Genomic DNA, 15,258 nt, shown 5'->3' with positions numbered 1-15,258 from the left:
ACGTGGATCAAAACCTTCAATATTTACCACAGTACAAATTTAAATTGAGAATTTAATAAAATATTTATTTATTACTTCATTTGAAGTAATAATAAATCAATTTATGTCAAATAAACATTTTATAAAAATAACTATATTTTGAAAAATAAAAATAGTTTTAGTGATAGAGTGGCATTATGTCACATTTTTTGCAAATCCCTATGGCGTCTAGCTTGACAGAATAGTTAGATTCTCATTTCTGTTTGCATTTAATGTGTGGTAACATCACACATCATAAAACCTCTAGAAAACTCCATCGTACACTTTAAGAAAGTTAGACTAAAAATGGCAGATGCCATATAAGTATGATGCTGAAAAGAGTTCCCATCTGACTTTACAAGGCCTGTGAAAGTATCTCAGGGAACCACGGATATCCCCAGACCACACTTTGAGAATTTTGCTTTAGGCGACAGAAAGCCTTTGAAGAATTTATTTTTCCCCTCAAGAATTTTTAAAGCAGAAAAGTTTAAAGATTATTCATTTAAAAATGTGTTTTTCAGAGTACCTGCTGTGGCTCATAGGGTTAAGGACCCAATATTGTCTGTGTGAGGATGCAGGTTCGATCCCTAGACTTACACAGTGGGTTAAGATCCAGTGCTGCTGCAAGCTGCAGAGTAGCTTGCAGATGCAGCTCAAATCCGGTGTTACTCTGGCTGTGGTGTAGAGTGCAGCCGCAGCTCTAATTCAACCCCTGATCCAGGAACTTCCAGATGCAATAGGTGTAGACATAAACATTAGAAACAGAGTACCATTAGTAGACAATTTTTAAATGATGCTTACTTACTATAATGTACAAATTTAGCAGGCATTATTTCAAATTATCTTCAGGAAAAAACAATTCTAACAACAATACATATTACCACATGTGTATTAAAAAGAAGACATCTTTTAAGATAACATACTTTAAAACCACCAAGTATAGCACAAAATCTTTAAGGATAGGTTAAAAGACTGTAACTTATTTTCTTAAAACAGACTACTTACCATGAATGGTATCATAAATTGGAAACCATCCTGAGATGACTGTTGCAGCCTCACTGTAGAGTAAAGGGTCAATATCAATATACACTTTACCAATGGCATCATTTGCACTATATGTATCATGGTCAAGAACTGTGATCTGGAGAGGTTCATCTTGTAAATCTTCATCATCCACCTAAAAAAGTATATCTTAAAATTAAAATCTTATAATTTAAACATCTTCATTACCATAAATGAATACATTAATGTAAAAGATTATTGGGGGGGAATTTTTATAGATTTATTGCTAAGCAAAAGTAGAAAGATTAATACAAACAAGTTATAACTCCTTTTTCTACACAAGATGCCAATTTTCTGGAAAAACAAAAGTATAGTTTACCTCTAAGCACAAAATTAGGATGATTAACACAAAAAAAAAAGATATTAATTCCTTTTTCTACATATTATCCTACGTAGTAGTTTTACTACTCTATGATATACAGCAAAAACATTTAAAAATAGAATTATATATTATACACAGAAAGTAAGGATGTTCTTAAGTACAGTGACATCATAATTTCTAAGGATAATTTGAGCACCTAAAAGTATAAGCAAAACTAACATTCTTTGTAAGAAAAAAACCTTAAGCTCATGAAATAAGTTCAACCTCTCTCCTTCTTTTATTCACTCATTATCACTTTTATTCACTCATTCACTTACGTGTCAAACACTGTGTCAAAGAGAGGAACTACAATGGAGAATGCAATGGACTGAATGTTTTTGTTCCCTCAAAATTCACATGCTGAAACCCTAGTTCCCAGTATGATGGTATCTGGAGCTAGGGCTTGTGGAAGGTAATTAGGCCATGAGGGTGGAACCCTTATAAATGGGATTAGTACTCTTACAAGAAGACGCAAGGAGAGATCATCTCTCTCCTCCCCATGTAAAAACAAAGCAAGAAGATGGCCAGATGCAAACCAGAAAAAGGTCCTCACCAGAACCCAACCATGATGGAACCCTGATCTCAGAGTTCCCAGCATGCAGAACTGTAAGAAACAAAACGCTATTGTTTAAGTAACTCACAGCTAACAAATACTCAACTGGAAAAACTGAAAGCAATCCCTTTAAGAATGGGAACAAAATAGAGAGACCCACTATTGCCACAATTAGGCAAGAAAAAAAAAAAACCCACACAAACAGATTAGAAAGGAAGAAATAAAACTCACTATTTGCAGATGACATGATCTTATATAAAGAAAACCCTAAATGGATTTTCCATGTGGCTCAGCATGGGTTTGATCCCTGGAGGCTAAGTTCCCAGGCCAGGGATCGAACCTGCACCACAGAAGCAACCCATGTCGCTGCAATGACAAAACTGACAACAGAGGGTCCTTACCCTGCTGTACTACAAGAGAACTCCAGGCTGATGTGACCTTGAATATGGAAGCTATAGGTTACAGATGATGGAGAAGAAAACCAGAAAGATACAGATACCAAATGACTGCATGGAGCTACCGAAATACCCTTAAACTGCCTGGCTCAACATTTCTTTTCCATAAAAGAAAACTAAACATCTATTTTGTTTAAGACATTTACTTGAGAGTTCAGGGCATACATAACTGAACACAATTCATAATTAATAAACAGGGTTAAAAACAAAGTGTATAATTAACATTAGCTATAAACACAAAGTTTAAGAACATTTTTCACACAATATTCTAATATTATTAAAAGTACTGGCCAAAACAGTAAACTAGGTAAATTTTAGGGGAAATGGCTGGTAACTTTATTTACTAAAGCTCATTAACATAAAAATCCTTTATTTCAGAACGTATAAATACATTATTTTTTAAAGTTATCTAAGCTACATGAGTACTCTATATATTTAAAAATTATCAGTATTGTGTCACCAAAAAATGAATTATTTTCTTAAATGTTAATGTCCTATCATAAAAATTAGTAATACATAAATTCTCCTATTATTCTAATTACAATGTAATTGACCAAGACCATTGTTTTTAACCATATGTAGATTATGGAAAAAAGAAAAAGCCATCAAAATGAAGCTATATAAGCCTTTAAACATTCTGCTGAGGTAATGATGACAGACTTCATAATTCAAATTACACCTGAATCCTGTAAGCAATTTAATCTAATTACTTTCTATAACTCATGTATTCCACATTTTTGCCTTAATAATACAGTTTAAAATGGCATAACAGATTTAATTCACATGCAACATGAGGCTTTCAAAACACATAATGCTGGAGTTCCTACTGTGGCACCATGGGTCAAGAATCCGACTGCAGCAGCTCAGGTCACTGTGGAGGCACAGGTTTGATCTCCAGCCCAGTGTAGTAGGTTAAGGATCCACCACTGCCGCAGCTGTGGTATAGGTCACAGCTGCAGTTCAGATTCAACCCCTGTCCTGGGAACTTCCACATGTGGTGGGTGCAGCCATTAAAACACACACACACATACACACACACAGACACACATGATGTCATTTTGAAGACAACTTTTTAAAAATCTGTACGTATACAGAAAAGAAAAAAGAAGGCAATCAAAATGCTCCATGAAAAAAAATTAACACAAAAGAAAAACAAAGATAAAGGAGTCATACTTCCTGATTTCAAAATTTACTACAAAGTTACAGTAATCAAAAACCAATGGTTGTGACAAAAGGATAGACATAGACCAATGGAAGAGAATCGAGAGCCCAAATATTAATCCACACATCCATGTTCAACTGATTTTTGACAAGGGTGCCAAGACCACTTGAGAGGGAAAGAACAGGCTTTTACAAATGGTATTGAAATAGCTGGATATCCACATGCAAAAGGATGAAGTGGACTCTTACCTCACACCATTAACAACATGAACTCAAAATGAATCAACAACCTAAATACAGGAGCTAAAATCATAAAACTCTAAGAAGAAAATATAGGGGTAAATCTTTATGACCTTGGATTTGGCAATGGAGTCTCCAATTTGACACAGAAAGCAATAAAATAAAAGTAGATAAATTGAATTTCATCAAAATAAAATTTTGTGCATCAAAGGCAACTGTCAAGAAAGTGCAAAGACAACTTACTGAACATGAGAAATATTTGCAAATCATGTATTTGATAAGGGTTTTATATTCAGAATATTTTTTAAATTCTATAATTCAACAACAGAAAGATAAACCCAACTTTAAAATGATTTGAGGAGCTCCTGCTGTGGCTCAGCAGTAACATACCCAACTATATCCATGAGGGCTCGGGTTCAATCCCCAGCTCCACCAAGTCATCAAGTCGGGTGAAGTCTACCTCCAAATTCTAAACACCTTTGGACAATTAAAATATAAGGAGATAATTCAAAGTAAAAGAATGCAAATAGTTCTAAGAAATGAAACTCACCTCATTTATAATAAAAATGCACTTTGTAATTATACTGTAAATACCATTTCAGACTTACTAAGATGTCTTATATTTAAAAAAAGAAGAATAACTGGGAGTTCCCATCGTGGCTCAGTGGTTAACGAATCCAACTAGGAACCATGAGATTGCAGGTTCAATCCCTGGCCTCGCTCAGTGGGTTAAGGAGCTCAATGGGTTGAGGATCCGGTGTTGCCGTGAGCTGTGGTGTAGGTTGCAGACCCGGCTTGGATCCCTCATTGCTGTGGCTCTGGCGTAGGCCGGTGGCTACAGTTTCAATTAGAGCCCTAGCCTGGGAACCTCCATATGATGTGATTGTGCAGCTCTAGAAAAGACAAAAAAATAAATAAATAACAAATGTTAATAACAAGGATGTGGAAAAACTGAAACTCTCACACATGCTGGTGGGAATGTAAAATGGTGCAGCCACTGGGGAAAAGTTTGGAAGTTCCTTAAAAAGCTAAACATAGAAATTACCATATGGGGGAGTTCCCATTGTGGTGCAGCAGAAACGAATCCAACTATGAACCATGAAGTTGTGGGTTCAATCCCTGGCCTCGCTCAGTGGGTTAAGAATCAGGCACTGCCTTGAACTGTGGTGTAGGCTGCAAGACACGGTTCAGATCCTGAGTTGCTGTGGCTATGGTGAAGGCTGACAGCTATAGCTCCAATTTGATCCCCAACCTGGAAACCTCCATATGCCGTGGGTGTGGCCCTTAAAAAAAAGAAAGAAAGAAATTACCATATGACCTAGCCATTCCACTTTTAGGTATACACCCAAAAAGACTGAAAACAGTGACTCAAACAGATACTTATACAGCAATGTTCATTGCAGCATCATTCACAATAGCCAAAAGACAGAAACAAACCCAAGTGTTCATGAACAAATAAAGGGGATATAAACAAAATAGAGTATGTTCAACCATTTGGCCATAAAAAGAAATGAAATTCTGATACATGCTACACAACATGGATGAACCTTGAAAACACTACATTAAGTGAAAGATGCTATACATGAAAGGACAAATACTTATGAATCTGCTTATATGAATTATGTATATAGGCAAACTCAGCAACAGTAGATAGATTAGAGGTTATAGGGCTGGGAAGAAGAGGCATGGGGAGCTCTTTAGGATGATGATAAACTTTTGGAAATAGTGACAACAGTTGACGAGCATTGTATGTATGTGAATGCAATTAATGCTACTGTATATACATTTTAAAATGGTTAAAATGGCAATATTAGTGACGTATTTTTATTACAATTCAGAAAAAATTTTAATCTGTACATTGCTCTTAAATGATTTTTGGTATATATCAAATCTAGAGAAAATCACTACATAATAACACCTTTTTTATCTGGGTTCTCCTACTCAGAAACTATATTTTCTCAATGTAGCTTTTTAATTTTTTGAAACTGTAACTGTAATTTTTTGAAAATTCCATATTCCTGAGAAAATACTTGCATGGGGCAGGAAATCCACTATACCTGAAATAAAAGGTATGCCAGTCATTTCTAAGGGAAAAGGGTCACCTCGAAAAAACACACTCAAAAATGCTGACATTTAAAAACTTACCTCAAATTTAAACCATTCTGAGTTCCACTGAGGGTTAAGGGACTTGAGATACACATCTGTTTTAAAGGTGGTATTACCAAATTTTACCTAAAAACAAATAAGAAACAATTCAAATATAAATATCAAAAAGGTAAATAAAAATAAAACTTAATGTTAAACAATGAGAAGATTTACCACGCCAGTGGAAAAAGGAAAGAGGATGGGTACGGATGGATTGCCCACTGTTGTACTTGACCAGCTCTATAGAGAAAGTAAAACAGACCACTATGTCACTATGAAGGATGCAGTCAATATGGCCTTCACTAAACAGGAGCTCAGACAAGAGGAAAGTCTTACAGGTGGAGGACCAGTAAAATAAAATCAGAAGGTAAAAAGGACAGCTGACTTACCATCTCATCAAGGGAATCCAAAACTACAGGCCATTTTTATAAGATTATATTAATATATCCTTGTATTTTCTAACTTCCTCATATTTGCTATTTTTTTAATCCTTATCTGCATACACAGTGAACAGCAATAAACCACGGTCATTAAAGATTTTATGTTCCTATCTTCAGAGACAATAAAAGGGGTTGGATGGGGAAATTATGCAATTTCACAGCCAGTCTTGGCAGGCACTAAATCAAAATTCAAAAGTAAATAAGAAGGAAATAGAGAAAGCAGAAAGCAGGCTTAGTCCCCAGGACTTGCTTCCAACAAAGAAGGGAGATTGTGAAACCTCAGACTGGCCTTGAGAAGCGATCAGGAAGCTTAAGAGCAAAAGAGCTAAGCAACTACTTCCTAGATTATGTCATCTTTCCTAAATTTGATCTCTGCAGGTCTTCCGTAATTCTATCGATTACCATCAAGTATCTTTCCTAACCTGAAAATTCGCTGCAGACTACCCCCTTTATTCCAATACCCAATAAGTTTTGCACATTGTAGATACTTAGGAAATGCTGATTCGGTCAGATAATCTGCTTTTCTTCTTGACATACTTTCCCACTTTTGGTATTATAATACTTGTAGATATTAATGTGTAATCAGTCCAGAAAATGTTCTCAGAGTTCCTTGGTAGCTCAGAAGATTAAGGATACAGCATTGTCACTGTTGTGGCTCTGGTTACTGCTGCAGTGCTGGTTTGATCCCTGGCCAGGGAACTTACACATGCTGCAGGCATGGTCCAAAAAAAAAGAAAGAAAGAAAGAAAACAAAATGTTCTAATGTTCTAAAAAAATATATTCAAAACTATAGTTATTACCTTCTGTATATTTTTCTAGTTATTTTATCATGCAATTTAAATTATCAGGACGATACCAACTACTTATTTAGTACCTAAGTAGTTTGGTCAGAGGGTAGAAAAGTTCTAAGAAATTACATAAAAATAATAAGTTCTTGCATGGTAGGAAATATGATAAAGTTAAAGCTAGATAAGGTGAGAAGAATGATTTGCCAAATACATCACAAAGAGTTAATTTCCTCAATTTTTAACAAGTTCCTACAATAAGCAAAAGACCAATAAACCAACCAAAAAAAGGAAATTCAAAGAAATGGAAATACAAAATGTCTTTCATATATATTAAGAGATATTGTAAATCAACTATAATAAAAATTTTTTTTAATTTTTAAACATATTTTCACATAAAAGCTTGTAAAAAATATATTGAGATGATAACCTCATTCAAATAAGAGAGATCAAACTAAATCAACATTTTTACTGTTCAGGTTGGCAAGGATCAAAAAGTTTGAAAACACTCTGTGAATGAGGCACTCTCATGCTCTGTTGGTGTGAGTACAAAGAAAAACCTTCACGAAGTGAAGAGTGACAACATTTGTCAAAATTTTCAATACCTATACACCTTAAATTCATACATAGGTGTGCAATGACATATACAAGCAGCATTAGGTAGCAAGATGGGAGTAACCTGTATGTCCATAAACTGGGAACTGGCTAAATGAAGCTAGATAAAGCCGTACAATGAACTGCTAAGCAGAAGAATGAAGCAAGTCCCCATGCACTAGTTCAGAACAATGTCCAAGATACAGCTCTCTGCCGCAGAGCATTGTGTACTGTATTCTTTGCAGAGAAAAAAAAAACAGCAAAATGTTACAAGGCATATAATATATGCCTATATATACACAGATTATTTCTAGAGGGATATACAAGAAATGTTAACAGTGGCCACTAAAAAGAACAGAACAGTAAAGTTGATGAGAGGCTGACTCATTTTGCACCTTTTCCATTTTGATCCATGCACACATATTACCTTTTTTTTTGAGAGTTAACTTTTATTTGGGGCAAAATTAGGAATTAAGCCCAGGAGACAGCATCTCTGGTAATCTTAAGAAAACCACTCCCTATGTTACCTATTTTTAAATGGATCATTTTAAAATTCAAAAACATCAAAAATCAAAATAAAATTCAAGTGGCAAAAACTTAATTTTGATACAAATTATAGGACAGAACTCTGGATTCATTTTCAGGAATTTATTCTAATGGAGCACTTTCAGATATGGCTCTTTCCCCCAAAATATACCAAAACCTAGTCATTCAACAAGAAAGTGGCTAAATAAATCACATGCTCCCTACTAAAGAATGCAGTTGAGGAGTTCCCACTGTGGTACAGGGTATAGAACATGGCATTGCCACAGCTGCCACTTGAATTCAAGCCCTGGCCTGGGAACTTCCATATGCTGTGGGTACGGCAAAAAAAAAAAAAAAAAAAAAAGACCAGAGCTGATATATGTACTGTCATTGAAAGATGTTGATGACATGATAACCAAAAAAAAAAAAAAAAAACCAAGTTGTAGAATATATACAGTATGATGACATTTGTTTTTAAAATATGTGTACAAGTTTTATTTTTTTTTAAGTAGGGGACAAGGAGAAGGTGAACACATGCCAAAGAAGAGACAGCAATCATCTCTAAAGAAGGGACTGATAAGGGTGCAGGCAACAGAGCATAGTGGTTTAAGCAGGGGCTTTCAAGTTTTATTTCTGAGTATTTTAATCTTTTCTAATGGGAGCACACTATTCAAGTTGTCCCTGAGTTCCCATGGGTACTAGTTCCAGGACTCCTCCCACCCACTCCCACTCCAAGATACCCAAATCTGTGGATGTTCAAGTCCCTAATATAAAATGGCATAGCATTTCCATATAACCTATGTGCGACCTCTCTTACTCTTTAACCCATCTCTAGACTAATTTAATACCTAATACAATGTAAATGCTATGTAAATAGTTATAAATATAATGTGAATACTATGTAAATAGCTGCCACACAACAAATTCAAATTTTGCTTTTCGGAACTTTCTGGAATTTTTTTTTTTCCAAATACTTTCTACCTGAAGTTGGTTGAATCTGAGGATGCAAAACCCAGGGATACAAAGGCCAACTGTATTACTTGTATGTAATAATTTTTTTTACTTCTAAATCACAGATGTTAAAGAAATGAAATTCAATGAGGGAAAATAAACCTGGGAGGAAATCTGCTCATTTACTAATCTAGTTTGCATCACATTTCAATATTCAAAATATCAAAGAAATACTTATTGTTCAATGTATCTAAAAACTGCTTTATTTGAAGTAAAATGTTGTTAGGATTCATAAAACCATTCTAAACCAAATGTACTTAAGGATACTGTTGGTTGACAAAAAAAAACCAAGCATATCATTTCTTAAGCTATGACTTTGGAGCCCCTCTTCAAGTTTTGTCCCACTATAGTGTCCATTCTTTTTTTTTTTTTCTTTCTTCTTTGGTAATGTCCATGGCATATGGGAGTTCCCTAGGTCAGGAATCAAGCTCACGCCACAGCAGCGACCCAGCAACCCAAGCCACTGCAGTGACAATGCTGGACCCTTAACCTGCTGCACTACAAAGGAACTTCTGTCTGTTCTAGATACAGTAAAACTCTGATAGCCCCCACACTACACTAAACAAAGGACAAGATTTTAGAAGATGAAAAAGGCTAGAGTGTATATTCTGCCAACACTGGTGATTCCCCTTCTAGTAAAGAAGAAACACAGTTCATTTGGTCATATTTAATTCAAAGGAGATTTTATTACTTAGCAATTAAATGAATGCCTTACAACTTAAAGAACATCAGGGATTTTAACGAGATTCCCTAGTAAGGTAAAAGCATTCTCTTTACCCACTCATTAGCTAAATTACCTTGAGAAAGTTATTTAACCTGTTATTTAAAGCTACTTCCTCCTCTGAAAAGGGGCAGGTTACTATGAGCATTAAATGGAATGCAGAGAGAGACCTAGCAAAATGTCTGATAGAAAATGCTCATTAAATATTAATTTCTTTTCCTCTCCCTGTTCCTCAGAGGCTCCTGGATAAACATAAAATGATAATGTAGTTTAGCAGAACACTTTATAACATGCACATTAATTCTGAGATGTATTTTAATTAATACTTTCCTTGTACAGAATCTCATCCCATGCATCCTGGAGATTCCTGCAATAATCATCCTTAAATACTACTTGGTCTTCACTGGCTTCCTAAACTCACATCATATATAGGAGAAGTTCCCTTAGCTGATGCAATCAGGACCAATATCTGATTAGTCAATGAAATAATTCGGTAAAATCAGATATTCAAACATGAAATTAAATATTCATTCCTCTACCTTTTAATCTAAGACTAAGGCCTCTTCTTTGAGCAAGGGTCCACTGTTGACAGTTCTGTATCATCTTTTTTGCATAAACCACACAGAATGTATCATCTGTGTTTGCTGGTTTGAGTGTCTTTAAAATGTGGTAGCAGAATTTAAAATCCTAGATTATTTACAATCTCCATCTAATTCAAGAGTAATTTTTTTAACAATTGTTCCCTAAGTCTTTATATAGCATTACTAAATTTTTATCACATTTATTTCACTGATTTATATAAGGTTTAAACAAATAACAATAATAGATAAAAAATAGAGTTGGCATAGACGAGTTTCGGAATAAACACAACTGCTTCTTGGTAAAGCCTATCAGTCAACTGATGAGAGAAGCAGGCACACTGGGAGATAAGCTGACCATATGGAGTATTCAAGAATGTGTTTACCAAAGAAATGCAGGGCACTGGGGACTGTACTGAGTCAGTTAATAGAAACTGGTCAAGAGAGCTTCTACTGTACAGACTTCTTCCCCTTGTTTTCAGACCACTCGGTAATCTGTATCCCCTCCCCCCGGCCAACTTTTATTTTCTGCTTCTGTTCAACAAGAATCCTGCCTTTGGAATTCTTTAGTGCAGCAGAAACGAATCCGACTAGGAAGCACAAGGTTGCGGGTTCGATCCTTGGCCTCACGCAGTGGGTTAAGGATCCACCATTGCCGTGAGCTGTGGTGTAGGTCACAGACAAGGCTCGGATTTGGTGTTGATGTGGCTGTGGTGTAGGCTGGCAGCTACAGCTCCGATTAGACCCCTAGCCTGGGAACCTCTGTATGCTGCGGGTGCAGCCCTAGTAAGACAAAAAGACAACTCTCCCTTCAATTACAGATGCTCTTTTCCCTCCTTTTGCTTTTATCAAGTTCATCATATTCATCTTTTCAGATGCCCCCTTTTTCTCTTTCAGATGCCCCCTTTTTCTCTTTGCCAGTGGAAACATTACCATCCTCCCAGCCCAGGCTTCATTATGTCCCTCTCCACAGAGCTTATATAGTACTTACAGTCTATATCACACAATCTATCCCTTTATTATACTGTAATCCTTCTTTATCACCTTTTTCCTGCATTAATCTTTCCTTTTCTGTTGGATTATTCCTATTAGCACACCAATATGATCTACTATCTTCTGTTTTTAAAGCACTAAAAGCTATGTACTCCCCCAAATACCATACTACCTCTCCTCTCCCTTCATGGCCTTACTTCCTAAAACAGCTTGCCTGTCCACACTGCTCCTACTTCCTTATTCCCATGCACTTTAACCCTCTTTATCAGTCCTCTAGTCAAGATCCATAACAGGTCCATGTGGTCCAACCCTGTGATTTCTCTGCCCCCTTACTTGACCTCTCAGTGCATCTGACAGATGAAGCCTTCCTCTTTCTGGAAATGTCTTCTCCTGCCTTCCTAGACATTACTTTCCTGATTTTCTCCCACCCACTGAATGACCATCTCGGTTTCCTCCCTCTAGTCCTCCACCTCTAACAAACGTCCTAATGTCAGGTTCATTCAAGGATCCATTCCTCTTCTCTCCTCCAAAGTCGGAGGTTTGCAAAAGGAACAGAACCAATTCTAAGGGAACTTTAGAAATTTCTAGGGGTGTTTTGGGGGAGTAGTAGTAATACTATTTAGTGGTTAAGGCCAGAGATGCTAGGTATCCTGCAATTCAAGAGACAGTCCCCAGCTATGAAGACTTGTCTCGTGTCATGATTTTCAAATGTCCCCACCAGTCACTTGGGTTAAAAACCTACCTAGAATCTAACTCAGTTTTATAGATATAAGTATTGTGATGGGGTTTCAATAAACATAATTGTCAAGAAACACAACCATTATGAAAATTAATGGACAGCTCTCTCTTTTCCGTGAGACGACTACTTTGGAAAAACTGATAATCAGTGGCAGTGAAGGCCTATGAGATGCCAAAACTACAAAACTGTCTCACTCAGAGGAGCAGTCATGTTCATGTGATTCTACCTGGAGGTGAGGCACTCCATAGCCTGCACCCCTGCTTTACTTTCTCCACATGGGGCACTTCTCACCATCTAGCATACTTTATCTTTTACTAAGATATCTTCTTTATTAACCCTGCCTCCCACTACAACTTAGGTTCCATGACTAAAGAAATTTTTGTTTTTATTCATTGCTCTATCCTCAGCATGCTATACCATATTCAGTATAGTTCTGACATATACAAAGGCTCAATAAATATTCATGGACTCAACTCGATTACTTCATGTTTTGTACTTGTGGTCATAAACAAGGACTTCCATATTAAAATAGATATTAAAAATGTTTTTATTTCTCTATATTATAATTAGAGCATTATATTGCTTTTTACTTTTATTTATTTATTTATTTGCTTTTTAGGGCTGCGCCCACAGCATATGGAAGTTCCCAGGCTAGGGGTCAAATAGGAGCAATAGGAGCAACAGCAGGATCTGAGCCACGTCTGTGACCTATACCACAGCTCATGGCAACATCGGATCCTTAACCCCCTGAGTGAGGCCAGGGATGAACGTGCAACCTCATGGTTCCTAGTCGGATTCACTTCCGCTGCACCACAACGACAGGAACTCCTATATTGCTTTTTTTAATTGTGAGCATAGATAGGTTATATTAGTTATGGATATCATGCCAAAATAGAAAAGGGTAGATTTCAAATTACCTGTTATTTAAAGGCAACACTGGGTCTTCCAGAGTTGAGAAGCATGGACCTGTGTGACTTTATTTTTAATTCATACCTCTCTTCTAAACCACATACTCAGAAAATCCAACTTTCTCCGTGACAACTCCAATTAAAGGACCCAAAGGCATCTCAAATTTAACATGTCCAAATAGGAGCTGATTCTCTACCCACTCAATCAATCTGTCTCAACCCCATGGAGTCAGAGAAAACTACTCCAATGATTTCTGAAAGCCAGAAGTCATCTTTCAGTCTCCCTTTCCCAGTCCCCTACACCAATCCACCAGCAGATTCTCTACTGTCTATCTTCAAAGTAGAATCCAACCACTTCTATTACCAAAACCATCACCTTGACCCTCACTACCTCTTCTGTGAACTATTATCAAAATCCTCAAACTAGTCGCCAGCTTCAGCTTTTGTTCCTCTGCAGTCCATTCTCCAGACAGCACAAAAGTGCTCATCCTAACAAGTGCTTCCCACAGAATTGAGAATAAAATTCAAACTTCAATCATGGCCTCTACAGTCCTGCATGACTGGTTCCCTGAATAACTCTCCAACTTCATCTAACAGCACTCTCTCCTTCACTTCCCTTCACTTCACTTCCTAAAACAAAACAAATCCTCAGGATCTTTCCTCTGCTAAGACTCTACTCCTACAGCCCCTCTCGCTCAGCCCCTCTCCCCCCCCACACACACACACGCTCTCTCTCTCTCTCTCACTCACACACACACTCTCACTCTCTCTCTTTTCCTAAGCACCAGGCTCCTTCTCATTCAGCAGGTCTATGCCTAACTGACAGTTCCTCAGAAGCCTACCGATTTTCACCCTGAAGTTCCTGATCCTCTCTGTCATTTTTCCTTCATGGCATTCATTCACAACTTACAATTACAAAATTAATCATTTCTTTACTTTTTAATGTCTGGCTCTCCCACCAAAATATAAACTCCATATTTTGTTCACCATCACAGATGCATCAGCTGAACTGGTAACTAGCACAGGGCCTGGCAAATAGCAGATGCTTAATAATTATTTGTTGGGGTGTTCCCGTCGTGGCGCAGTGGTAAACGAATCCGACTAGGAACCATGAGGTTGTGGGTTCGGTCCCTGGCCTTGCTCAGTGGGTTAACGATCTGAGCTGTGGTGTAGGTCGCAGACGCGGCTCGGATCCCGCGTTGCTGTGGCTCTGGCATAGGCCAGTGGCTACAGCTCTGATTAGACCCCTAGCCTGGGAACTTCCATATGCCGTGGAAGCGGCCCAAGAAAATGCAAAAAAATAATAATAATAATTATTTGTTGAAAGAAGGAATTAATGAGTCACCCTTGTATCCAACCCCTCCCTCACTGGCAAAAGCCATTTGTTAAGAAGGCTTGACAATTTTAGTTAAAGAAATGTCCCTCAAATCTTTCCCCTTTAATCCATTCCCATTGCCATTATTAAAAAAAAGTGCACAGACTCCTGGATAATTTTACTACCTTCTTAACTAATGTCTTTGTCTAATCTCTCATCTATCCAGCCACCAATAACATCACTATTCATCCTAGAAAGAAACAACATAACACAAACACAATTTTATTTCATTTCTACTTGAAAAGCTTCCCTGGCTTACCCTCTGCTTTCAGAACAAAGGAAAATTCCTTTAATATAGAAAAGGAGGTTTGGCACCAACCTACCCTTCCAGCCTTATCCCCCACAACCTCTACTACCCACATAATTCCTTTGAATCCAGACACATACCAAACTAAGATAGTTTCCTGAACATGCCATGTATCCCTTTCTGTGCCTCTGATGTTCCCTCTGCCTGGTAAAATCCTGGGTATCCTGCAAGACCCAGCTCAAATGTCACTGTCCTAGAAAGCCTCCTTAAATGTTTACTTCAGTGACAGAATTAAGATTCCACATTCTACAAAAACACTTAACATCTTGTCTGGAAAGGCAGTATTA

At 37.0% G+C, this 15,258-nt stretch overlaps 1 protein-coding gene across 23 annotated transcripts in view; it reads right to left on the bottom strand.

Annotated features, from left to right (window-relative positions):
* C2CD5 (C2 calcium dependent domain containing 5) overlaps positions 1–15,258 on the bottom strand; it is a 91,769-nt gene that overhangs the window by 73,951 nt on the left and 2,560 nt on the right. For all 23 annotated transcript variants that reach the window (XR_002344081.1, XR_002344082.1, XR_002344080.1 and 20 more), the window contains exons 3-4: positions 5,996–6,082; positions 1,024–1,195 (exon numbers count right to left, since the gene is read on the bottom strand). Coding sequence is in view for 20 of the 23 variants with exons in the window: in XM_021092231.1 (XP_020947890.1) it covers positions 1,024–1,195; positions 5,996–6,082 (259 nt within the window). In the remaining 3 variants the exon portion in view is untranslated. The remainder of the gene's footprint in view (positions 1–1,023; positions 1,196–5,995; positions 6,083–15,258) is intronic.

This window comes from Sus scrofa, chromosome 5 (genome assembly GCF_000003025.6).
Source record: "Sus scrofa isolate TJ Tabasco breed Duroc chromosome 5, Sscrofa11.1, whole genome shotgun sequence".
In the NCBI taxonomy this organism is placed as follows: Eukaryota; Metazoa; Chordata; class Mammalia; order Artiodactyla; family Suidae; genus Sus; species Sus scrofa.
Note: the sequence above shows the minus strand (reverse complement) of the source record. Positions and strands in the feature narration are given on the sequence as shown.